At 39.3% G+C, this 25,035-nt stretch overlaps 1 protein-coding gene across 3 annotated transcripts in view; it reads right to left on the reverse strand.

Annotated features, from left to right (window-relative positions):
* Positions 1–6,690: 6,690 nt before the first annotated feature.
* EHHADH (enoyl-CoA hydratase and 3-hydroxyacyl CoA dehydrogenase) overlaps positions 6,691–25,035 on the reverse strand; it is a 52,013-nt gene continuing 33,668 nt past the window's right edge. For all 3 annotated transcript variants that reach the window (XM_059687247.1, XM_059687246.1, XM_059687248.1), the window contains 2 exons: positions 15,746–16,087; positions 6,691–9,893 (listed from right to left, as the gene is read on the reverse strand). In XM_059687247.1, coding sequence (XP_059543230.1) covers positions 8,632–9,893; positions 15,746–16,087 — 1,604 coding nt within the window. In that variant the 3' untranslated portion in view covers positions 6,691–8,631. The remainder of the gene's footprint in view (positions 9,894–15,745; positions 16,088–25,035) is intronic.

Here is a 25,035-nt window from a genome sequence, read left to right on the forward strand (position 1 = left end):
ACAAATTCTGAGATTCCCCTGAACGCTTTGGACCTGCAGAAGAAGCTCACCCCATCCCTGCTAAAGACTTGTGCTCCCCACTTGCTTAACGACAATTCAGAGGCTTTTACCTTGCAAGATACATGCCCTGCTTAGGAAATACCTCCCCCTGCCCTGGCCACCAGAACAATAATTAGAATTAACTCACAAAATAACTCATTCAGGAATGGGCTGAGACTACTAAGGGGGGATCTAGCCAATACACATCAGCAGAAGCCTGGAGAGTACGTTTGGGTGCTGGATCAAGGGTGACAGAACATAAATTTTGGTAGGGAGAATTTATCATTATGGAAACACTCTTCATGACACAGGACTTAATGCCCAGGCAAAGACTATGGGACACATGATTAACACACTGCTAGGTTGGCTCTTAGAGGCTTGGAGAAACTGATGGCTTAGTAAAATAGAAATACCAGAACTGCCACAGCTGATGGTGGAAGAAGGAATCAAAAGACTCAGAGAAGTGGTTGGAAGTAAATATATGGGCAATGGCAAATAGTTTGGATGATTGGTCAGGGCCTAGACAGAGAAATATTAGAAGATAGAGAACAGCAAGAACTGGGGAATTTAGAGATGGGCCTATCAGAGTAGGCACAACGTGTGAAGAGGTGTGCATCACATGTTAATACTGTCCAGAAAACATCTACCCCAGAAGATGTATTGATCAACCAAGTAGATACAGTGACCAGGCTAGCTGATACCAACCAGGTGCTATCATTGCCTACCTTAGAACTGGCACAAGTCAAGTGGCCCATGAGCAGAGTTGGCTTGGTTGAAGGGATGGAAGCTATACATGAGCCCAACCAAATGAACTCTTTCCCACTCTCCAAGGCTGATCTAGCTGCAGAATGTAAAACTTGCCCAGATGCTGTACTATCTTTCAAGGAGACCAACCAATAAGAACTCTTTGGTCATCAGCTCAGTGATTCATCTTGATTGGAATTGACATATGTTCCACATGTGAGTTTTTCTTTCCCGACTGCAGGGCTTCTGCTGAAGCTTTCCTTTCATTTCCAAGGACCTAGAGAGGATTTGAGCCAGTGATATAAGAGCCTACATAATGCTGCATCAGAACAAAGGACACCTTAAAACAAAGGTACTGCTGAGGTGGGCATATGACCATGGATTCCCTACTCTAATCGCATACCACACCGCCCAGAAGTTGTTAGCTTTCCTAACAGAGTAATGGAAACTATCTCTTTGAAGGAACCACTGAGGTGCCAGCTTGGAGATGATATCCTGTGAGGATGGGGTACCATCCTTCAGGATGCAGTTCACGCCATAAATAAATAACCATTATATACGTGGTGGTATGTTCTTAACAGTTAAAATGTAAGGTTATAGGAACCAAACACTGGAAGTAGAAGTAGCCTCATTTATCACCACTGCCAGTGACCTACTTGGGAAATTTTGTTTCCTGTATCGGCAATTAACACTCAGATCCAGAAGTCCTGGCTCCTAGAGGGGAAATGCTTCTACAAAGGACATAGTAAGAGCCTTTTTAAGCTATATGTCCCACTCAGTCATTTCTGGCTTTTTGTGCCAAGGAAAGGAGTCACTACCCTGGCATGGGTCATTGACCCTGATCACAGGGGGAGGCAGGACTACATCATCAATGTGCTAAAACATCATCATAAACTTAACTAACATCATTAACAGTCAGAATGCATAGCTTTTTTTTCTAGCACACGTATAATATTTATAAAATTAATGACATGTGAGATAAAAGTCTATTAAACAATTATCAGAGAGTTGATAGCATATGGATCTCTGGTTTCCAAACATTGTTTAGCATGCCCCCTCCATTGTTGCAGTTGGGGTTCCCTGGAAAGCAGACTCTGAGATGGAGATTAGTGTGCAGAATGTTTAGGAAGTGCTCTTGGGATTAACACCTGTGAAATAGAAGGGAAAGAAGCAGGAATGAGCAGAGGGAGAAGTTGAGCTGCAATGCGGTACCTCAGCACAATGCCACTGGGGGCTCCAGAGCTGTCAGCCTTCAGAGTTGGGACAAGAGGATCAGGCGCTTACACTCCAATCACTGGATGCAAGCTACCTTTGGAAGACGTTGTGACCCTGAGCGAGGCAATCCCCCAAAAAGGCCATATTCTGGCAGCATTCCTAGCAGCTGGGAGAAAAAATCTTTCATTCCCCAAAGAGAATCTAGGTAGTACATTCCATAAATTTTCAGTATACATCTCTAATATGTAGGATGTTTGCAAAGTATATATTTTTACAATGATATTGACTTATATGTACATTATAAGACACAATAAAATAGAAATGTATAAAAGATGAGATAATGAAATAAACAATATATTAAAACATTCTAATAGGTGATGGTTTTCTACCATCATAAATGGTAGGTTATAAATCAATATATCTAATAATCCTGATAATTCCAAAATATTTTGGCCAACTTCTTGCCAGGTCTGACTAATTCATTCTACCTTGTAATGCAGCTGACCAAGTGCTAATTCCAGAACCACTAGCTCTGCCGTCTTCTTGTTGTTCACCATCGTTTGCATTATTTGTATTATCTTCAATCATGCTTCCTTTCAAGGAATCTTTTGTGAGGGTTAATGAAACTAAATTCAGCAATTTAGCCTAAATATCTGCTTACCCCAGCACGCATAATTTGCAATATTTCTCAATATGATGGAAGCGAAGGGAAGAGGGAGGATGCCACTGTCAACCTCTCTGCATTTTGGAACTCGCCTTCTTCCCTAAGGAAACTTCATTCCTGACCTGTGGCTATCTCAGATGCAACCTGGTGAGGACAACAGCGTCCATACGTACATGGAATATTAATTTCTGGTTTTTTAGACAGAAATAGGTAGTAATAGTTGTACTAAATATTTTTTGTTTGCTTCTCTATGGATCCTCTTTTACACTGCCGTGGGAAGGGGCACCCCGCTTTGGAGATCTCTGATCGAGTGAACAGAAGGCTGGTGCACCCCAGATTCAGCACCTGATTTTGGTCAGGTTGAGAGATTCTGCTTCTCAAATTACTCTTCTTTTCCCCTGTGCCATTGCTGACCACTTTTTCTTCTGATAATACATACTGTGTTTGTGAGTGTTTTTATCTCTAATTAAGTAGGAGTCAATTTGAGGTTCAAGTAGGCCTGTGAGACTCTTTCCTACTGAATGTTGATTTAAAGTCCTATTCTCAGGTTCTTACTGGTGTCTCCATGAACTGCCAACAACAATTAAATGTGAAACATAACATAAACTTTTATGAGCAATTCAACATGGAGTTGAAAACCGCCTCACACTGGCAAAAATTTTTTTCTTAAAACAAGAAATCCTGTTTAATGAGACTAGATTCTCAAACCTGTGCATCAGAATTACCTATGACACTGAGGAAAACAAACAATCCCCCCTCCCCCTAATTCTTGGACCCCATCTGCATAAGTTAGGATTAGGGTCAGCTGTGAGTAATTGTACACATACAGCAACACTGGCTTACCCAGGACAGGACTTGGTCTCTCCCTCTCACGTAAATGACTGTGGGAAGGCAGAGTGGCAAGAGGTCCTAGGACCACGCTCTTTATAGCACTTTGTATGGGACGTGGGAGCATGGGCCCCTTTCCAAGCTCCGACTCCCCCTCCCTGTGGGAATGTGGTGGAGGCCATCTGTAAGTGGAATGTGAACTTGGGAGCCTGGCCAGCTCCTGGGTCAAGGGAGAAACTGCTTCTGAATGTGATCCCAGACTGGAAACAACTGCAGAGAAACAGCTTGTGTTTTGATTTCACACAGCCACCCCGCATGCCCTGTTTGCTTTGGTTTTTTTTTGTACTCTCTATAACCCCGAACGTTTGGGTTGTGGAAACCTTACTGGCTACCCCCAGCCCCACCCAGGTATGATGGAAACTTTACTGGCCAGCTGCCTCTGATATGGCAGCAATTTCCCTTGCTGGCTGCCATTGGTGTGCACGGAGTCCTAATAAACCCATGTCGTTCACAGCCAGTCTTCCAGGTTATTTCTTTGGAATGGACAAACAATATCCTGAAGTTTTCTTGGACCTCAGCTCTTTGCATAGCACCCTCCATTCTGCTATCCCTAGGGCATGACCTTTGTCCTCGTGATCCAGTATAGTGAGTCAAACTTCCCCCATCCCATATGTGTTCTAGGCAGCAAATGGAAGATAAAACAAAAAAAAAACCAAAAAAACAAAAAAACAAAAAACAAAGAATGCACATCATCTGACTCATTTTTAAAAAATATTTTCTTTATTTCAGAGAAAAAAAGAGAGAGAAAAATCAATGATGAGAGAGAACCATCCATTGGCTGCTTCCTGAACATTCCCGGCTGGGCATCGAGCCTACAAGCTGGGCATGTTTCCTGACCAGGAATCGAACTGTGACCTCCTAGTTCATAGGTCAACACTCAGTTACTGAGCAACACCGGCTGTGCACATCATCTGACTCTTAAGTCAGGTTTCTGAAAGCTGTCGTGGGACACCTCCATTTACTTCCTATTGTCTGGATCTTAGCCACATGTTCACAACTGGATCCCAGAGAAGCTAACAAATATATTGTATATTTTGAGCAACCAAGTGTCAAATTTAACTTCCATAAAATTTGGAAGTTTATTACTACAGAAGAGAAACATTGTGATTACAGACAACAGTCTCTGCCAAAATTTACACATCAGCAGCTCTCTAGGCCCAAGCAGGCTTCAGGAATCCAGTGCACTGATGACTGGTGGGAGGTTTTGCCCTACTTCATCCTAAGGATCTCACCTTATGGCTAGAATTAGCAGCTGCTCCTGATAGCACTGCCTCCTCTTAGAAAAAGTGGAATAACTCTAACTAGGAAAGATGTACTCAAGATAGTTGATCAGCTCTGCTTGTGTCATCTCATCAGATGCTTTCACGCACTCATTCTGCCAGGCTACTTTAAGGTGGATTAAAGAGAACAAATAAACATTACAACTGAAGTGCCCTGAAAATCTTTGAACAAGAATTAAAAGCCCTGGCCTTTGTGGGTTTGGCTCAGTGGATAGAGTGTCGGTCTGCAGACCAAAGGGTCCCAGGTTTGATTCTGGTCAAGGGCACATACCTTGGTTGCAGGCTCCTCCCTGGATCGGGCCCTGGTTGGGGCGCGAGCAGGAGGAAATCAATCGATGTGTTTCTCTCACATTGATATTTCTCTCTGTCTTTCCCTCTGTCTTCCACTCTCTCTAAAAATCAATGGAAAAATATCCTCGGGTGAGGATTTTTAAAAAAGAAGTAAAAGCCCTATGCAACTCTCTCATGTTCTTTCTCTGGGTGCTGGAAGAAAACAAAAACAAAACTAAAAAGATCAGATAAGATTTAATCTTTCTAAAAATTTGGTCCCATTGAGGACATCAATCTAAATGGAGACTTTCCCCCTACTCTTGTCAACTAACTTTTGTTTAGAAAGATACTTACAGCAGTAAACAGAAGAAAGAGTTTTTGGCTTGGAAACTCTACATGGAGTGCCCTGGAAACCGTACCAGGTGTTGCACAACTCTAAGGGGTGCTGTTCACATTATTTCTATGTAAATGGCATCCCCTCGGGCCACAGTGTGAAATGGTGTCCCTCAGAGTTGTGTAACGATGGTGTCCAGACAACATTAACTACCTGTTAATTTTAAAATATATATAAGCTGGCAAGATAAGCAGATGGCACTGATAGTCCCAAGAGTAGTCAAAGACTATTTTGTTCTTGCACAAAGTTGCTTTTAAACCTAGTACAGAGAATTGATTTATATTAAGCTCATCAATGGTTACCAAATGGATTCAAACAATCTAGTGAGCCCACAATATTTCTGATTTAAAGGGGCCTATTTTAAAGACAAATGTAAGGCCCTAGAAAATCCAGGTTCCTACACTGTGAAGAGTACGATTTGCATACACCATTCTGTAACTTCATTAATCAGGGGAGGTTAGGGTCCCTCATTTTATCGCTCTCACACACACCTGTTCCTGCTGGAAATGAATAAGTAGGTAGCAACTGCAGCTGCACAGTGCCGCTTCTGATTTAAGTAATGCCATTAGCCTCATCTTTAAAGCTGGAGTATTATGGCAAAGCTTCAAGGGTGTTTCTAATATAGCCTTCTCATCAGAGTCAATTACCATTAGAACACATTTTTAGAATGTCACTCAGAGGCTGTTGTTTTTTTAAAGATAAGTCGTTTTAAAATAATTAACAACAATAACAAAATAAGCCTTTTAAGCAAGTGGATTTTCAAGGATGGGGTAGCATATTCTGGAAAGGTTTCATCATTTTGTTTTATGTAGGACCCAACAAATTAGAATTAGGTTTGCCTCCTTGGATATAAAGTAAAAATAAATAAACTCATATTTCTTCTTCTCATTTTATCTATATATAAAGTGCTGGTCCTTAACCTTTATTGGGTCATAAACACTTATGAGAATATGGTATCTCTTCTAGGAAATGCATTCAGATACATATACACAAACATTAGCATAAAATGTCAGGGATTATTGACTCATAAAACCTATTCATAGACACTCTAGTTTCAAAGCTCTGATCTGGAGGAGAGTGTAGGGTAAAAATGAGTTTAAAGAACTGAAAATAAATTCCACTAAAGGTCTAAAGAAGGAAAAGTTAATGTGTGTGTGTTTATATTAATTTGAAAAGAAGTCACTTTGGAGACCAAGTTACTACTTTCAGGAATCTTTTATATTGATGTCTTTAATTTCAAGAACCAATTTATATAAACTCCAGCAATATACATCTTAAAAACTATTCAAAATTGAGCTGCAATGCGAGGCAAACTTTAAGGGTGTTTTGGTTTTTTATTGTTGTTTTTACAATGAAAAACATAGTATATTCATTCAAGACTTCTCTATCAGAACTTTTGATGGTTTTGTTTGAATTCACAGGTAAAAATATTTTGAAAACAGCATCAACACTGAAGGCCAACAACTTGAGCCCATTTATTTACTTATTTATTAAAATCTTTATTGAGATATAATTACACACCATGTAATTAACCCATTTAAGGTATACAACTCAATAGTTTTTAGTAGATTCACAGACTTATGTAACCATCACCACAATGATTTCAGAACATTTTCATTAACCCATAAAGAAATCCTGTACTATTTGCAGTCACTCCCCATTTCTCATCCCCAATCATTCCAGCTTTAGGCAACCTCTATCTGCTTTCTGTTGCTATAGATTTGCCTATTCTGAACATTTCATATAAATGTCCATACAATATGTGGCCTTTGTGACTGGGTTCTTTCACTTAGTAAAATATTTTCAAGGTCCATCATGTTGTAGCATGTATCAGTACTTCATCTCTTTTTATGGCTGAATAGTCTATTGTATGGCTATTCTGCACTTTGTTTATCTACCCATCAGTGATGGACATTTACTTTGTTTCCAATTTGGGGCTACTATGAATAATTCTGATGAAAACATCTGTGTACGAGTTTTTGTGTTGACCAACCCCCCAACTGTTAACCAACCACATAAAACATTAAAAGAGAAGTCTTATAATTATAACAAAATTATAAAAAATTTGTTTTATAATAATTTTGGATTTTTCAAGACGCAACCATTTTCACACCCAATAACACAAAGGCTTATCATGATAGGAAAACTGGCATCATTACAGAATCTAAATCAAGGACAGAATCAGAGGAGGTTAGATGTTCTCTAAGATCCCTTCTTACACTAAGTCAACAACATACTACTATTATTTCTCCATGAATAGAAGAGTAAAGAAAGACCAGGACATCCCCTGATCTCCAGGTAATTATCAACAAACATTACTGAGCCCCTTGCAGGCAGCAAGCACAACTGTGAACATGTGTGAGTGGGCCTTGGACAGAAGCGATATACTGAGCATGACTTGCCAAGCTACTCTGAGTTCCCCATTCTGGTCTGAAGTACAGGGCTCCTCACCAATTCCCAACTGGGTCTTGCCTATAACTTCAACTCTGTTCTATCTTTGACACTCTGCCTTCCCTTGGGCAGCTTTTCATGCTCACTCACAATGACCTTCACTGCTGACTCAACCCTGACAACTATCTCCATTACACGCCTGAGACTATGGACTGAACTTCATCACAGGCATCCATGCTGGATTAATGCCCGCCTGGGCTCTAGGTCTGTCAAGTGCTGTGCAAGATGCTCAGGGGAGGCACAATGAATGTTTATTGAATGAAGGATCCGTAAGATTTCCTATTAGTGCTATGTGTGTGAGGCTGAAGGGGGTCAAAATTAATTTACAACTTAGTTGCTTTTATCAGTTGTTAATTGATTACATATTTCTCCAATGATAAAAGCATTTGGGTACCTCAACTTATTCCTGAGGCTCTCTTCTTAGCTATAAAGGTATTCACGTGAGTTTATTCGTTGGGATTGGAATAGTTTATCTGGTAGGGACAGATTCAGAGGCATAGGAAGCACATTAATGAATATTTGACCCATTAGAATCATCAGGCAGAAGACCCAAAGAGGAGGCTTAGCTGATTATTTCTTTAGCTTTGTATTTCAGAGCAATCTTACTTTGGACCTTTGGGTTTAAATTTAATGCTCAGTGAGCATGACCTGATGCCAGCCTGTGAGGCATAACCTGAAAGGCTGAATCACAATTTACTGCTGGGGGGTCCTGCCAACCTTTGCCATTCTTTCAGAGGAGGGTTTCCTTGGGAAGCCAATTTTTTCAGATAGTCACAAGGCTCTAGTTGGGGAATATCAGGATTCTGCCTGTAGTATTTCTGCAACTTCTCTAGCACTGTGGGCAACCCAACTGTGGAAGCATAGAACATGGGCCCACCCTTGTGCCTTGGCCATCCATACCCATGTAAATAGATAACATCAATGTGCTCTGGGCTGGCAGCTATCCCATCTCCCAAGATACGGAATGCTTCATTAATGAGCGAATATAAGCAGCGCTCAAGAATCTCATCCTTGCTAATGATACGTGGTTCAATGTGATAGGTTTCCCTGTACTGTGACAGAAGTTTGGAAATCCAGGGATCAGGTTTGTGAATCCTACCCAATGGCTTGTCATATTGGTACCAACCCTCACCTGTCTTCTGGCCAAATCGTCCTGATTCACAGAGCATATCAGGAATTGGGCAATATCTCCTGTTGCCTCGCTTTCGGGCAGGAGTCCCTGGAGGCAACGTAGGTCCAGTAAGACCTTGCCCCTTTCGAGATTTCCAACCCACATCTAACCCAGCAAGATCGGACACTCTAAAAGGTCCCATTTTGAAACCAAAGTCCTCCAGCACCTCATCAATCTCCTCTGGCTTACTGCCGTCTTCCAACAAGAAATACGACTGATTGTAATAAGGATTCAACATTCGATTCCCAACAAATCCAAAACAATTGCCTACAACTACTCCAAATTTTTTTATCTTTTTTGATAAGTTCATAACAGTGGCAATAGTAGTGGGGGAAGAGTATCGGCTGGGAATAACCTCTAACAACTTCATGACATGAGCTGGTGAGAAGAAATGGGTGCCAATGACCAAGTGAGGACGATCAGTGGATGAAGCAATCTCATCAATGTCCAGGGCTGATGTATTGGTGCACAAAAAAGCTTCTGGCTTGCACACAGCTGACAGTTCAGCAAAGACCCGCTTCTTCAGATTCATTTCCTCAAATACTGCTTCAATGACTAAATCTACACTACTAAGCTCCTTCAAAGATGTAGTTAACCTGGGTTTTGGTCCTGACCAAGTGTGGCCACTCTGCTGCATTTTCAAGCCTTCCCTTACAAAGAAGGAGGTTATTATCTTGTTAGCAGTTTCTAGCTGCTTCTTGTCTGATTCTACGGCAATCACAGGAATCTTGGCCTTTGCAAGAGAAATGACAATGCCTCGACCCATTGTTCCCAAGCCTGTAAATAAGAGTAAAGGAGAAAAAAAAATGATTCAATGGTATTGAGAGCTGGAAAATTATTCAGTGGATGCAAGGCTTCTGTGGCAATGTGGCATTTAAAGAGATCAATTCAAGGAATATACATGGATTCAATACTAGTTAAGGCTAGACACTGTGCTAAGTGCTTTAGAGAACATAACAATAAGTAGGATTTACACATACTATTAGAATTAATAAACAAGTTCAGCAAAGTTGCAGAATACAAGATCAATATACAAAAATCAATTGTATTTCTACACACTAGCAATGGGCAATCTGAATACGAAATTAAGAAAACAATTCTGCTTACAATAGCATCAAAAAGAATAAGATACTTCAGAATAAATTAAATGAAGAATTGCAAAACCTGTACACTAAAACCTCAAAACAGTATTGAAAGAAATTAAAGAAGACCCAAATATATGGAAAGAATCTCATGTTCATTATTCAGAAGGCTTAACAATTTAAGAAGGCAATACTACCCAAATTGATCTGCAGATTCAGTGCAATCCCTATCAAAAATCCAACTGTTATTTTTCCCTGCAGAAACTAACAAGCTGATCCTAAAATGTAGAAATACAAAGAATCCAGAGTAACAAAAACGATATTGAAAAATAAGAACAAAAGTTGAAGAACTCACTCTTCCTACTTTTAAAACTTATGACAAAGCTAAAGTGTTCAAGAAAGTGTGGTACTGGCATAAGGACAGACATATGGATCAATGGAATAGAATCGAGAGTCCTGGAATAAACTCATACACTTATGGCCAATCAATTTTTGACAAGATTTGCAAGATAATTCAATGGGAGAAAGGATCGTCTTTTCAACAAATGGTACTGGGACAACTGGATATCCACATGGAATACAATGCAGTTGAACCCCTACCTCATACCATATACAAAAATTAATTCAAAATGGATAACAGATTGAAGTAAGAGCTAAAACAATAAAACCCTTATGAGTAAATCTCATGACCTAGGCAATAATTTCTTAGATATGAAACAAAAAGCACAAGCAACAAAAGAAAAAATAGATAAATTGGACATCACCAAAATTTAAGATTTTTGTGCTTCAAAGGACATAATAAGCCAAGCAATAAAGGAAAAATACCACATGATCTCACTCATTCATGGACAATAGAGACCATTATAAACTTTTGAACAATAATAGATACAGAGGCAGAGCTGCCTCAAACAGATTGTCAAACTGCAGCGGGAAGGCTGGGGAGGGTTGGGGGGCAGGAGGTAGGGGGGTAAGAGATCAACTAAAGGACTTGTATGCATGCATATAAGCATAACCAATGGACATAAGACACTGGGTGATAGGGGAGGCTAGGGGACTGTCTAGGACGGGGGGATAAAATGGATACATATGTAATACCCTTTGTAATACTTTAAGCAATAAAAAAAAAAATAAAAAAAAATAAAAAAAAGAAGTAAAACAAAAAACCCCACAGAATGGGAGAAAATATTTGTAAATCATATATTTGCAAATCACAAATCTGATAAGGGATTGGTATCAGAATATATAAAGAACTCTTAAACTCAACAATAAAAAGATAACTCAATTTTCTCTAGCTGGTTTGGCTTAGTGGATAGAGCATTGGACCCTGGCCTAATGGGTATCGGGTTTGATTCCAGTCAAGGGCATGTAACTTGGTTGCAGGCTCAATCCCCAGCCCCAGTTGGGGCGCATACTGGAGACAACCAATCAATGGCTCTCTCTCACATCAATGTTTCTCTCTCTTTGTCTCTCCCCCTCTCTTCTACTCTCTCTAAAAATCAATGGAAAAAATACCACTGAGGATTAACAGCAAAAAAGGACAACTCAATTTAAAATTAGACAAAGGGTCTAATAAAGATTTCTCCAAAGAAGATATACAAATGCCCAAAAAGCATAGAAAGAGATGCCTAACATCAATAGTCACTAAGGAAATTCAAATCAAAACCACAACGAGCTGCCACTTTATACTCACTAGGTTAGCTATAATTAAAAAGACAAGAACAAGTTCTGGTGAAGATGTGGAGAAGTTGGAAACCTGATGCATTGCTGGCAGATTATAAAATAGTACAGCTGCTGTGGAAAACAGTTTGGAAGTTCCTCATATGTTAAATATGGAGTTGTTAGCAATTTCACTCCTAACTAGGGGGGAGATAGGGAGATGGGCAGCTGGGGACATGTACATATATCCCTAAGAGAATTGAAGACATGTGTCCACACAAAACTTGCACGTAAGTGTTCAGAGCAGCATTATCAAAATAGCCAAAAAGTGGAAACAACCCAAATGTCCGTCAATTGATGAATGGATAAACAATATGTGGTATATCCAAACAGTGGAATATTATTCACCTGTAAAAAGCAATGAAGCACTGATATATGCTACAATATGGAAAAACCTTAAAAATATTATGCTAAGTTCAAGAAGCTGGACACAAAATGACCACATGGTATATGATTCCATTTATATGAAATGTCCAGATCAGGCAAATCCATAGAGACAGAAAGTGGGTTAGTGGTTGCCAAGGGGTGGGGGAAGGACAATGAGTGATAACTGCTAATGGGTATAGGGTTTCTTTTCAGGGTGATGAAAATGTTCCAAAATTGATTGTGGCAATGGCTGCACAACTTTGTGAACATCTAAAAATCATTGAAGTGTATTCTCTTTTGGTGACATTGTTACTATATATATTTGTTTAAAATGTTAATTGTGATAAAATACCTGTAAAGTTTACAACCATTTATAGTTTAGTGTATTAAGTACATTCACATTGTTGTGCATCCATCTCCAGAACTCTTTTCATTTTGAAAAACAAACTCTGTACCCATTCAACCATAAATCTCCATTCCTTCCTCCCTCCAGCCACTGGTGACCACCATTCTACTTTCTATTTCTATGATTTTGACTACTTTAGGTACCTCATATGTAAGTAGAACCATACAGAAGTTGTTCTTTTGTGACTAGCTTATTTCACTTAGCATAATATCCTTAAGATTCATCTATGTTGGTTTTATTATGTGTCAGAATTTCCTACCTTTTTAAGCCGGAATAATATTGCATTGTCTGTGTACACCACATTTTGTTAATTCATTCATCCACTGATGGACATTTGAATTGTTTCTACTTTAGGCTATTGTGAATGATGCTGCTATAAACATGAGTGTACATATATCTAATCGAGTCCCTGCTTTCAATTCTTTCGGGTATATACTAAGAGGTGGAATTTCTGGATCATATGGTAACTCTATTTTTATTTTTTTGAGGAACTGCCATGCTGTTTTCCATAGCTGCTATACTATGTTACATTGAACTATACTCTTTAAAAGAATTTTATGGTATGCTAGAGGCCCGGTGCACAGATTCGTGCACTGGTGGGGTCCTTCGGCGTGGCCTTCGGGGATTGGGCCAAAACTGGCAGTGCAACGCTGCCTGCTGCTCCTGTCTGCCGCTCCGCTCATCCTGGACCCACTGCGCCTGCCATGGGCTTGTACCCAGTCAATCCCCAGTGACACTCACCAGCTGTGAGCCCTGCATCTGGCGCCAGTTGGTTAGCTGAGTAGCGCTCCCACTGTGGTAGTGCACTGACTACCACGGGGCAGCTCCTGTGTTGAGCGTCTATCCCTGGTGGTCAGTGAGCATCATAACAACTGGTCATTCTGTCACTTGGTTGCTTAGGCTTTTATATAGAGAGATGAGTTACATCTCAATAAAACTGTTAAAAAATATGAAAAGTACCACTCCTCAGGGAGCCTATAATCTAGTAGTGGGATGAAGGAAAGTTCACAAATATCCATCCTATAAGATAAAGTAAATGATGTGAGTTGAGAAGTTTAAATTTCTTTTATGATTCAAAGGAAAGAGATTATATTTGGTTGAATGACTCAAGAAAAGCTTCAATATAAAGATATTTGAAGAAAGAACATATTGAAGTGGGTAAAATTGAGGAAATTGAACTATACAGGTTGGAGAAGGAAAACAAAATGGAATAATGTCTTAAGCAAAGGCAAGAGGAATAGAAAACTATTCAATGGCAAAGATGTTGCTTTCCCTTCCCCATTTCGTTTCATTTTCCTCCTGAACTCATAAGAGACTGTATTTTCCACATCCTTTGTATCCTATGACTAATTCTGGACACTAAAATGGTTGAGGGGTATGTGTGGGATCTATGATTGGCCCATAAAATCCCCTACAAGATGCCTCATTATCACCTGTAGATAGAAAATGCAGAGAACAACTCTGAGACCTTGGAGGAGATCTTAAAGGCCCTAAAGACCAAATCTGGCCCACTACCTGCTTCTGTATTGCCTACAAGCTAAAAATGTTTTCAGGTTTTAAACAGTTGAAAAAAAAATAATATTTTATCACACATAAAATTATATCAAATTCACATTTCAGTGTTTATAAATAAAGTTTTATTGGAACACAATCATGCTAATTTGTTTTTGTGTTCTCTGTGGCTGTTTTTGTGCTCAATAGCAGAGTTGGGTAGTTGCAACAGAGACCCTACAGCCCACAAAGCCTAAAATATTCATTATCTGGAACTTTACAGAAAAAATTTGCTGACCCTTGTCCCTTCCCCTTTTTCACCCATCTCCCCAATACCCCTTCCATCTGGCAACCATCAAAATGTTGTGTGTAAATATGAGTTTGTTTCTGTTTTGTTTGTTCATTTATTTTATTTTTCAGATTCTACATATAAGTAAAATCATATGACATTTGTTTTTCTCTGTCTGACTTATTTCCCTTAGCATAACCCTCTAGGTTCATTCATGTTGTCACACATGGCAAGATTTCATTTTTTTTATGACTGAGTAGTATTCCATTGTATATAGTATGTACCACTATGGTGGTATCATATGGGTACTAGACTTACCAGGGTTATCACTTTGTAAGTTATATAAATATCTAGTCACTATGTTGTACACCTTAAACCTATATATTGTATGTCAAATGTAATTGAAAAATTTTAAAAACCAACTATTTTATACTAAAAATTGACTGAGATAACACTAAGAAGATGCATAGAGTGGGATTTTTCTCTCCAGGTTGGGTTGGGTGCTAAAGAGCCAGGTGGGGGTTAAGAAAGTCAATGCTAAAAAAAAAAAAAAAAAAAAAAAAAAAGTAAGTAGATGCTTTTAATAAACTATGAACCTCTTCCCCCAAAAGACTGTACACGAGCTGAAGCATATAACATTTTACTTCCCATTTCACAAGGTTTAAAATCCACAAAAGATCATTCTTGGGTCAAGACTAAGAGCAAGTGAAGCTTAAGAAAGTGGCCCAAAGAAGCCAATCAGAGAACTAGCTTCTGAGAAAGGAAGACATTTGTTTGGAAAAATTCCAGCTTCAAAAGAAGGTAAGCCCCTGTTTCAAGGTTCTGACGGATTTGAGGATAGTTGGTTTTGAACTAGGAGAAGGAAATGGTTCCAGGGACCAGAAAGACAGAAACTTCATTCCAAATTCCTAGCTGTAAGAGTGACAGGACACACCTTAAAATGTGGTACAAATAATAATCATTGTTGGGAAATTCAGGAGTGACAGATTCAAACAAAGAAGATGATGGGATGAGTGAAAAATGCCCAGAGTCCAGATTCAGACAGATCTAGTGTCAGACTCTTACATCACTTGTGTTTATTTAGCTCCTTGTTGAGGTTAGTGTCTCTAGGCCTCACATGTAAAATGAAGATAGTTAATGGACTGGGGTGAAAATTAAGCTAGCTAACACATGTAATATATCTAGCATAGAACCTGGAACCCAGTGGCCCTAAGCAAATGGTAGTAGCACTTCACATGTGCAGATTTGGAGAATGACATTAACCACCCCATGTTCTTACCGAGAACGCCCACTGAGGAGATGGGCCTTGCCGACGCCGTTTTCCAGGATGCTCCAGAGGGAACTGACCACTTATTTGCATTCCTCTCAGCCAAGAAAGCATACTGCAGGGCTCTAGCCTGCCCCGATTGCCGAAGGTACATAAACAGCTCCGCCTCCTTCTTGATGCCCACCTCATAGGGATACTGTGCGGCAGCCTGGACTGCACGGACACAAGTCTCCTGAGAAAGGCACCCAGGGTACTGCTTCCGCATCTTCAGAAGGGCTTCACTGAAAATAGAGTCCATGTTGGGCAAGCTCTGCACTGGCTTGTTGAAGAGTCTACGGGACTCTAGAGACTGATCTGGAAGAAATAAGAAGGAAAATCAGATCTTTGGAAATGTTACTTAGACTAAGAGAAAATGAGTAAATAATCCTATCTAATAAAAGACAAAAAGGGTAATTGACCGTACCTTCGCTACGCCTCCCATTGGTTAATCAGGGTGATATGCAAATTAAACACCAACAAAGATGGCGGTTAATTTGCATACTAGGCTCCAAGTGGTGGAGCGAAGCCAAACATACTCCAAGCCTGCAGAGCAGCGAGGCCTCATGGCCCCAGCACCAAGCGGAGCCACGAGGCCTCATGGCCCCGGGATGGGCAGAGCCATGAGTCCTCACGGCCCCAGGATCAGAGGAGCCGTGAGGCCTGACGGCTGGTGGGGGGCTCTGGCCCGAGCCCAGCCAGAGCGAAGGCCTGGGTCCCGGGTGCCAGAGGAAAACTGGTGCCAGCAGCCAAGGGAAGGAAAAGCCTATTGCACGAATCTCTTTGTGCAACAGGCCTCTAGTAATAATGATAATTGTTCAATTTCAAAGTACAAAATTAAATACTATTCAATAAGATATTTAATATAACATGAATACCAAAGTCTCTAACATCTTGGCAACTTAGTTCCATAAAAATTTAATGGCTCCAAAGCAATTTCAAGTTACCTAACTGAAGCATAAAACAGCATTTTCCTATTATTCCAATTTTATAATAGATTAAATATTAATCTGTCAGTCATTTTAAGGAAAATAGCTCTGAGTTAATAATATTTTAGATTCAAGGTAATTTTAACTTGATTCCTAATAGTAACAAAGACTTAAAAATACCTAGAAAAGAAGAGTGTGATATTGGTGCAAGGATAGACATACAAATCAATGGAAGAGAACTGAGATATCAGAAATAAATCCTTATAATTATGGCCAATTGCTTTTCAACAAAGGTGCCAAAACAATTCACTGAGAGAAAAAATAAGATTTTTTTCAACAAATATGTTTGCTGAGACAACTGGATATCCATATGTAAAAAGTAAATAAACTTAAATCCTTATCTAACACCATATATAAAAATTAGCCCATCTGGCATAGTTCAATAGTTGAGAGTCAACCTATGAACCAGGAGGTCATGGTTTGATTCCCAGTCAAGACACATGCCTGGGTTGTGGGCTTGGTCCCCAGTGGGGGTGGAGGGGGGGTGCAGGAGGCAGCTGGTGGATGATTCTCTATCATTGATGTTTCTATCTCTCTCTCCCTCTCCCTTCCTCTCTGAAATCAATAAAAATACATTTTAAAAAAATTAACTCAAAATGGATCATAAATTGAAGAGCTAAACTATAAAAATTTCTAGACGAAAACCTATTTAACCTATTTCTAGAAAATAGGTTAAACCTTTGTGACCTTGAGTTAGGTGAAGTGTTTTTAGCATGATCCATGAAAGAAAAATCAATCAATTAATTAGATTGTGTTAAAATTAAAAACTTCTGTACTTCAAAAACCATCATTAAGAAAATGAAGTGCTAAGTCATAGATTGAAAGAAAATATGTATGCTCACTCCACCACCTCCACCAAATGTCCACTTCCTAATCCCCAGAATTTATGAATTTATTATCTTACATGGCAAAGGGACTCTACAGATGTAATTAAGGTTAAGGGCCTCGAGATGTAGAGATTATCATGTATTATCTAGGTTGGCATAGTCCAGTCATAAGAGTTCTTAAAAGAGGAGAATCTTTCCTGGCTATATAGTGAGGGAGAGATTTACCAAGAAACACCGTGGCCTCTAGAACTAGGGACAGCCCTCAGTTTACAACCAGCAAGAACACAGGGACCTTGGTCCTACAACGCAAGGTACTGAATTCCACCAACAATGGGTTCTCCCCTACAACATCCAGCAAGGAGTGAAGCTGCTGACACCTAAATTTTAGCCCAGTAAGACCCCTACTGAACTTTTGACCTATAGATCAGTGAAAAATAAATGTGTGCTGTTTAAACTAAACTTGTGGTAATTTATTATCAAAGCAATATATAAAGGATTCTGATGACTCAATAATAAGAGGGCAAACAACCTAATTTTTTAAATGGACAAAACTTTAATGGTTATTTCACCAAAGAGGATATACAAATGGCTAATAAGCATGTGAAAAGATGTTTAACACCATTAGTCATTAAGGAAATGCAAATTCAAACCACAATGAATTTATAGGCAGATTCTAATCAACTTCATTTCTGAGACTAAAGTACAAAAATCTCACCCTCTCTTGCTCTCTCACTTCCTCACTCTGATGACAGCCAGCTGCCCTTTGGTGAAGCCCATGTGACAAAGAGCTGAAGGAGGCTTTCAGCCAATAGCCCGAGAGGAACTGAGGCCCTCAGTTTAATGGGCCATAAGGAACGGAATCCTGCAGACACCCACAGGAGCTTGGAAGACGATCCTCTCTCCCAGTCTAGCCTTGAGATGAATACAGCTCCCACAACACCTGAATGTAACGTTATGTGAAATCCTAAATCAGAGGATTTAGCTAACCATGCCCAGATTCCTGACCCACAGAAATTGTAACCTTTAAAAAATGTTTGACTCTAAGCAGCTAAATTTTGGGGTAATTTGTTATGCAGCTGTATATAACTAATACAGACCCCTAAAATGACTATCATAGAAAAGACATCAATATCAAATGTTGGTGATGATGTGGAGTAACTGAAACCCTGAGAATGTAAAACAGCACATCAGCTTTAGAAATCAGTTTGACAGTTTCTTAAAAAGATAGCTTAAACCCTTGGTCGGCAAACTGCGGCTCGCGAGCCACATGCAGCTCTTTGGCCCCTTGAGTGTGGCTCTTCCACAAAATACCACGTGCAGGCGTGTGTACACGGCGACTGAAACTTCATGGCCCATGCGCAGAAGTCGGTTTTCAGCCTGGGCGAGTCTATTTTGAAGAAGTACTGGTGATATTTGGCTCTGTTGACTAATGAGTTTGCTGACTACTGGCATAAACTTATTGTTCAACCCAGCAATTTTACTCCTAGGAATCCACCCAAGAGAAATGAAAACATATAGCTATATAAAACTTATATGAATACTCATAGCAGCTTTATTCATAAGAACTCAAAACTGGAAACAATCTGAATATCCTTCAATTGATGAATAGATAAAGAAAATGTGGCATAGCCATACAATCGAACACTACTCAGCAATAAAAGGAACAAACTACTGATACACGCTACAGATGAGCCTCCAAAACATTACGCTAACTGAAAGAAGCTAGATAGATGCAAAAGATTACCTATTGTATGATGCTGTTTATAGTACAGGTCCAGAAAAGACAAATGTATAGAGATGGAAAGATCTGTGGTTGCCTAAGGCTGGTGGCTAACTGCAAAAAGTCATGAGGGCACTTTTTGTAGTAGTGAACAAGTCCTAAGACTGATTTATGGAGACGGTTGCATAACTTTATAAGGTAAATTATGCCTCATTAAAGCTGTTAAAAAATTCCTAGAAAACATAAGACCTTTAAGAAGATAATATAATATTTTATTGAAGAACATAAAATAAAACCTTAATTAGGAACACAGAGCAGGATAATGATTAAAGAAACACCTCTGGATAGCTGACCTCCCCAAACCAGTTTTAAGTGCAATAGAGAAGCCTTATAGCCGCAGAGGCCAACACCAGAACACTGCCACCCAGAGGCTGAGCCACAAACTGACTCTTTGCTAAACACAAAATAAGGCAGTCTGGGAAACAAATACGGCCTGCTTTAAAATAAGGACTGTGGTTTACAACACAGAGGAACAGTGTATCGCAGGGAAATTCAACACTCTCCTGAATACCTGGCAGGACTAAGGCGAGCCAGACTGATGAGTAGAAGAACCGAAGGACCTTCACTACTGCAAATATTTTTTTTCTTTTTTCACCTTTTAACTAAGAAACCAATTTTTTTTCTTCTTTTTCCATCACCTGATTTTACCCTTTTAATTACTACATTCTTATTTTTAACCAGTATTATTACTGCTACCATTTTACCATTTTTTAAAGTGCCATTTTATTTTCTCTTTATTTTATTTTGGGATTAGTGTTCTCCATTCTATTTTCATCGTTCCTTTAGCAACAATTTTCCCTACCTCAATTTTACCTCTATGCTAAAACCCTCTCCCTCACTTTTCCCCTTGTGTTGTCCTGTTTCTCTTACCCTATTCCTGCTTTAGATTTTACCTATTCCTTCTGTTTACCTCCTATCAAAATTTCACCCTACTTATATATCCTATTTCCAATCCACTGCTCTAAATCTTTATACACATACCCCTTATCTTTCTTCACTATCCAAAATTTTTTCTTTATTCTTTTATCTTTCTATTGTTTTGTTGCTGTTTGCTTGATTGTTGAGTATATTGTTTTTTGTTGTTGTTGTTGCTTCTTTTTTTGTGCGTGTCTGTGTGTCTGTGTGTGTGTGTGTGTGTGTGTGTGTGTGTGTGTTTTAGGGCTGGTTGTGAGGCTGTTTTGCTTTTTCTTTTTCTTTTTTTCTGCTGGTTTTTCCCCTCCCTCCACCCATCCCCCCCGGTTATTTTTGTGCTTCTGTTTTCCCTTGCCTCTCTTGATATTATTGGTTGTTTCTAGTTTGCATTCATCTCCAGGGAGCTGTTGCTGGAATTTGTTGGGATTGGTGGCGGTTCTATAGGAGTTTTCTCCTCATATAAAAAATCTCTTCCCCTCTTCCACTTCATTCTCTCTTTTCGCTCTTTTCTTTTCTTTTCTTTTCTCTCTTTTATTTTCCCCCCTCCTTTTTCCAAATTTCATTTCTGCACTCCTTTTTTTGGTCCCTACTTTTCTTTTCTTCTCTTTTTTCTCTTTTATCTTTTTCTCTTCTTTCTTCTTTATCCCCTAATTCTCTTAATTCGGGTGGTCACCTTTATTTTGGGTTATTAATATCGTGAATATATTTGTGTTTAGTGCCTGGTACGTGGTGCCTTGTTGTGTTGTATTTTGTGCCTTTAAATCAACGCAGCAGATCCAAGCAACAGCAGCCTCCTGAGCACCACACCCTCTGTCTGAGGAACAGCAGCTGTACGTGAAACCTCCCCCCACCAGCCAGAAGAGCCACCACAGCTGTGAACAGCACCCACCAGAGGAGCTGCTGCCAACTGAGGAGCAGCTGCTACTGCAACCGCCCGAAGAGCAACCACAGCCCAAGGAGTCACTGCCACCCAGGGAGCAGCCACTGAACAACTCAACGTCTAGATATGTCAGTGAGATCAAACATGGGTAGGCAAAGAAACCCCCAAAGGAAAGAAAAAGAGGACTCGACAGAAAAGCAGCTAAGTGATACAGAGGCATGCAACATGACAGAAAAAGAATTCAGAATAAGGGTCCTAGAGTGCATAAACCGGAGGGAGGAAAAACTCAATAACATATGCAAGAAGCTAGAAGAAACAGATGAAAAAATCAACAACTTAAGACCCAAGAAGAAATGAAGAGCGATATAGCTGCAATAAAAAACACCATTGAAAGTATCAACAGTAGACTAGGAGAAGCGGAGGACCGAATTAGTGAATTAGAATACAAGAAAGCAAAACACACCCAAACTGTACTGCAATTGGAGAAAAAAATTAAAAGACAGGAGGAGAGCCTAAGGGAGCTTTGGGACAACATGAAACGAAACAACATACGAATAACAGGGGTGCCAGAACAACAGAAAGATGAACAAGGATTAGAAAACCTACTCGAAGAAATAATATCAGAAAACTTCCCTGAGGTGGGGAAGAAAAAAGTCACACAAGCCCAAAGAGTCCCAAACAAGGTGAACCCAAAAAGACCCACACCAAGACACATCATAATTACCATGGCAAATGTTCAGGACAAAGAGAGAATCTTACAGGCTGCAAGAGAGAGACGGAAAGTTACATTCAAGGGATCTCCCATTAGATTATCAAATGATTTCTCAACAGAAACACATCAGGCCAGAAAAGAATGGACAGAAATTTACAAAGTGATGCAAAGCAAAGGACTGAATCCAAGAATACTCTATCCAGCAAGGCTATCATTCAAAATTGAAGGGGAAATAAGAAGCTTCACAGACAAAAAAAGGCTAAGGGAGTTTATCACCACCAAGCCAGCAATGCAAGAAATGCTAAAGGGACTGGTGTAAAAAGAAGAAATAAAAAGCTCAGAAAGAAAAAAGCCACACACAAAAAGAAATGGCTACAAACAAGTACCTTTCAATAACAACTTTAAACGTAAATGGACAAAATGCTCCAACCAAAAGATATCGAGTGGCTGAATGGATAAAAAAACATGACCCACACATTTGCTGTCTACAAGAGACCCACCTCATTAGAAGGGACTCACACAGACTGAAAGTGAAGGGATGGAAAAAAATCTTTCAGGCAAATGGAAAGGAAAAGAAAGCTGGGGTAGCAATACTTATATCGGACAAAATAGACCTCAAAGTGAAGGCCATAACAAGAGATAAGGAAGGCGACTTCATAATACTAAAGGGATCAATACAACAAGAAGATATAACTCTGGTAAACATATATGCACCCAATGCCGGAGCACCCAAATTCATAAAAAAACTCCTGGAAGATATCAAAGGAGAGATCAACAACAATACAATCATAGTAGGGGACTTTAATACACCACTGACATCACTGGATAAGTCCTCTAGACAAACAATCAGCAAAGAAACAGCAATCCTAAATGAATCACTAGATCAGATGGACTTAATTGACATCTTCAGAACACTTCACCCCAAAGCCACGGAATATACATTCCACTCTGATGCTCATGGGACATATTCAAAAATAGACCACATATTGGGTCACAAGCATAGTCTCCCCAAATTCAAGAAGATTGAAATCATAAAAAGCATCTTCTCAGACCACAATGGCATAATATTAGAAATAAACTACAATAAAAACAAACCAAAATACTCAAACACTTGGAAGCTGAATAGCATGTTATTAAATATTGATTGGGTTAACAATGAGATCAAAGAAGAAATTAAAAACATCCTGGAAACTAATGACAATGAAAACACAACAATCCAAAACCTATGGGACATAATGAAAGCAGTCCTAAGAGGGAAGTTTTAGGTCTACAGGCCTATCTCAAAAAACAAGAAAAAATGGTAGTAAATCATCTAACTCTACAACTCAAAGAATTAGAAAGAGAGCAACAAGAAAACCCCAGAGTGAGCAGAAGGAAGGAGATAATAAAGATTAGAGCAGAAATAAATGACACAGAGACCAAAAAAACAATACAGAAAATCAATGAAACCAAGAGCTGGTTCTTTGAAAGGATAAACAAAATTGACAAACCTCTAGCCAGACTCACCAAGAAGCAAAGAGAGAGGACCCAAATAAACAAAATCAGAAACGATAGAGGCGAAATAACAACAGACCCCACAGAAATACAAATGATTGTTAAAAAATACTATGGACAGCTCTACTCCAACAAACTAGACAACCTGGAGGAAATGGACAAATTCCTAGAAAAATACAATATTCCAAAACTCAATCAGGAAGAATCTAAAAATCTCAACAGGCCAATTAACTATGGAAGAAATTGAAGCAGTCATCAATAAGCTTCCAGCAAACAAAAGCCCAGGACCAGACAGCTTCACAGGGGAGTTTTACCAAACATTCAAGGAAGAACTAAAACCTATCCTCCTCAGACTACTACAAAAAATTCAAGAGGAAGGAACACTTCCAAGCTCATTCTATGAAGCCAGCATCACCCTAATACCAAAACCAGGTAAAGACAACACAATGAAAGAGAATTACAGGCCAATATCCCTCATGAACATAGATGCCAAAATCCTCAACAAAATCTTAGCAAATCGGATCCAGCAGTACATCAGAAAGATCATACACCATGACCAAGTAGGATTTATCCCAGGGATGCAAGGTTGGTACAATATCCCCAAATCAATAAACGTGATACATCACATAAACAAACTGAAAGAAAAAAAACCACATGGTCATATCAATTGATGCAGAAAAAGCATTTGACAAAATCCAACACCCATTTTTGATAAAAACTCTCAGCAAGGCGGGAGTAGAAGGATCATACCTCTACATAATAAAAGCCATATATGACAGGCCCACAGCCAACATCATACTCAATGGACAAAAACTAACACCATTTCCCCTAAGAACAGGAACAAGACAGGGATGCCCCCTCTCACCACTCCTGTTCAACATAGTACTGGAAGTATTAGCCATCGAAATTCGGCAAGAAGAAGAAATAAAAGGCATCCAAATTGGAAAAGAGGAAGTAACACTGTCCTTATTTGCAGACGACATGATATTATACATACAAAACCCTAGAGATTCCATCAAAAAGCTACTAGACTTAATACATGAATTTGGCAATGTAGCAGGATACAAAATTAACCCCAAGAAATCTGAGGCATTTCTATACACCAATAGTGAACTTTCAGAAAGAGAGATTATAAAAACAATCCCATTCACCATCACACCAAAAAAGCTACCTAGGAATAAACTTAACTAAAGAGGTAAAAGACCTCTACTCAGAAAACTACAGGACGTTGAAAAAAGAGATAGAGGAAGACATAAACAGATGGAAGAACATACCGTGTTCATGGATTGGTAGAATCAACATCATTAAAATGTCCATACTACCCAAAGCAATCTATAAATTCAATGCACTTCCCATTAAAATACCAACAGCATACTTCACAGATCTAGAACGAACTCTCCAAAAATTCATCTGGAATAAAAAAAGACCCCGAATAGCTGCAGCAATCCTGAGAAAGAACAAAGTAGGTGGGATCTCAATTCCAGATATCAAGATGTATTACAAAGCCACTGTTCTCAAAACTGCCTGGTACTGGCACAAGAACAGGCATATAGATCAATGAAATAGAATAGAGAGCCCAGAAATCGGCCCGAACCAATATGCTCAATTAATATTTGACAAAGGAGGCAAGAACATACAATGGAGCCAAGATAGTCTCTTCAATAAATGGTGT

The sequence above is a fragment of the Myotis daubentonii genome, chromosome 3 (assembly GCF_963259705.1).
Source record: "Myotis daubentonii chromosome 3, mMyoDau2.1, whole genome shotgun sequence".
NCBI lineage: Eukaryota > Metazoa > Chordata > Mammalia > Chiroptera > Vespertilionidae > Myotis > Myotis daubentonii.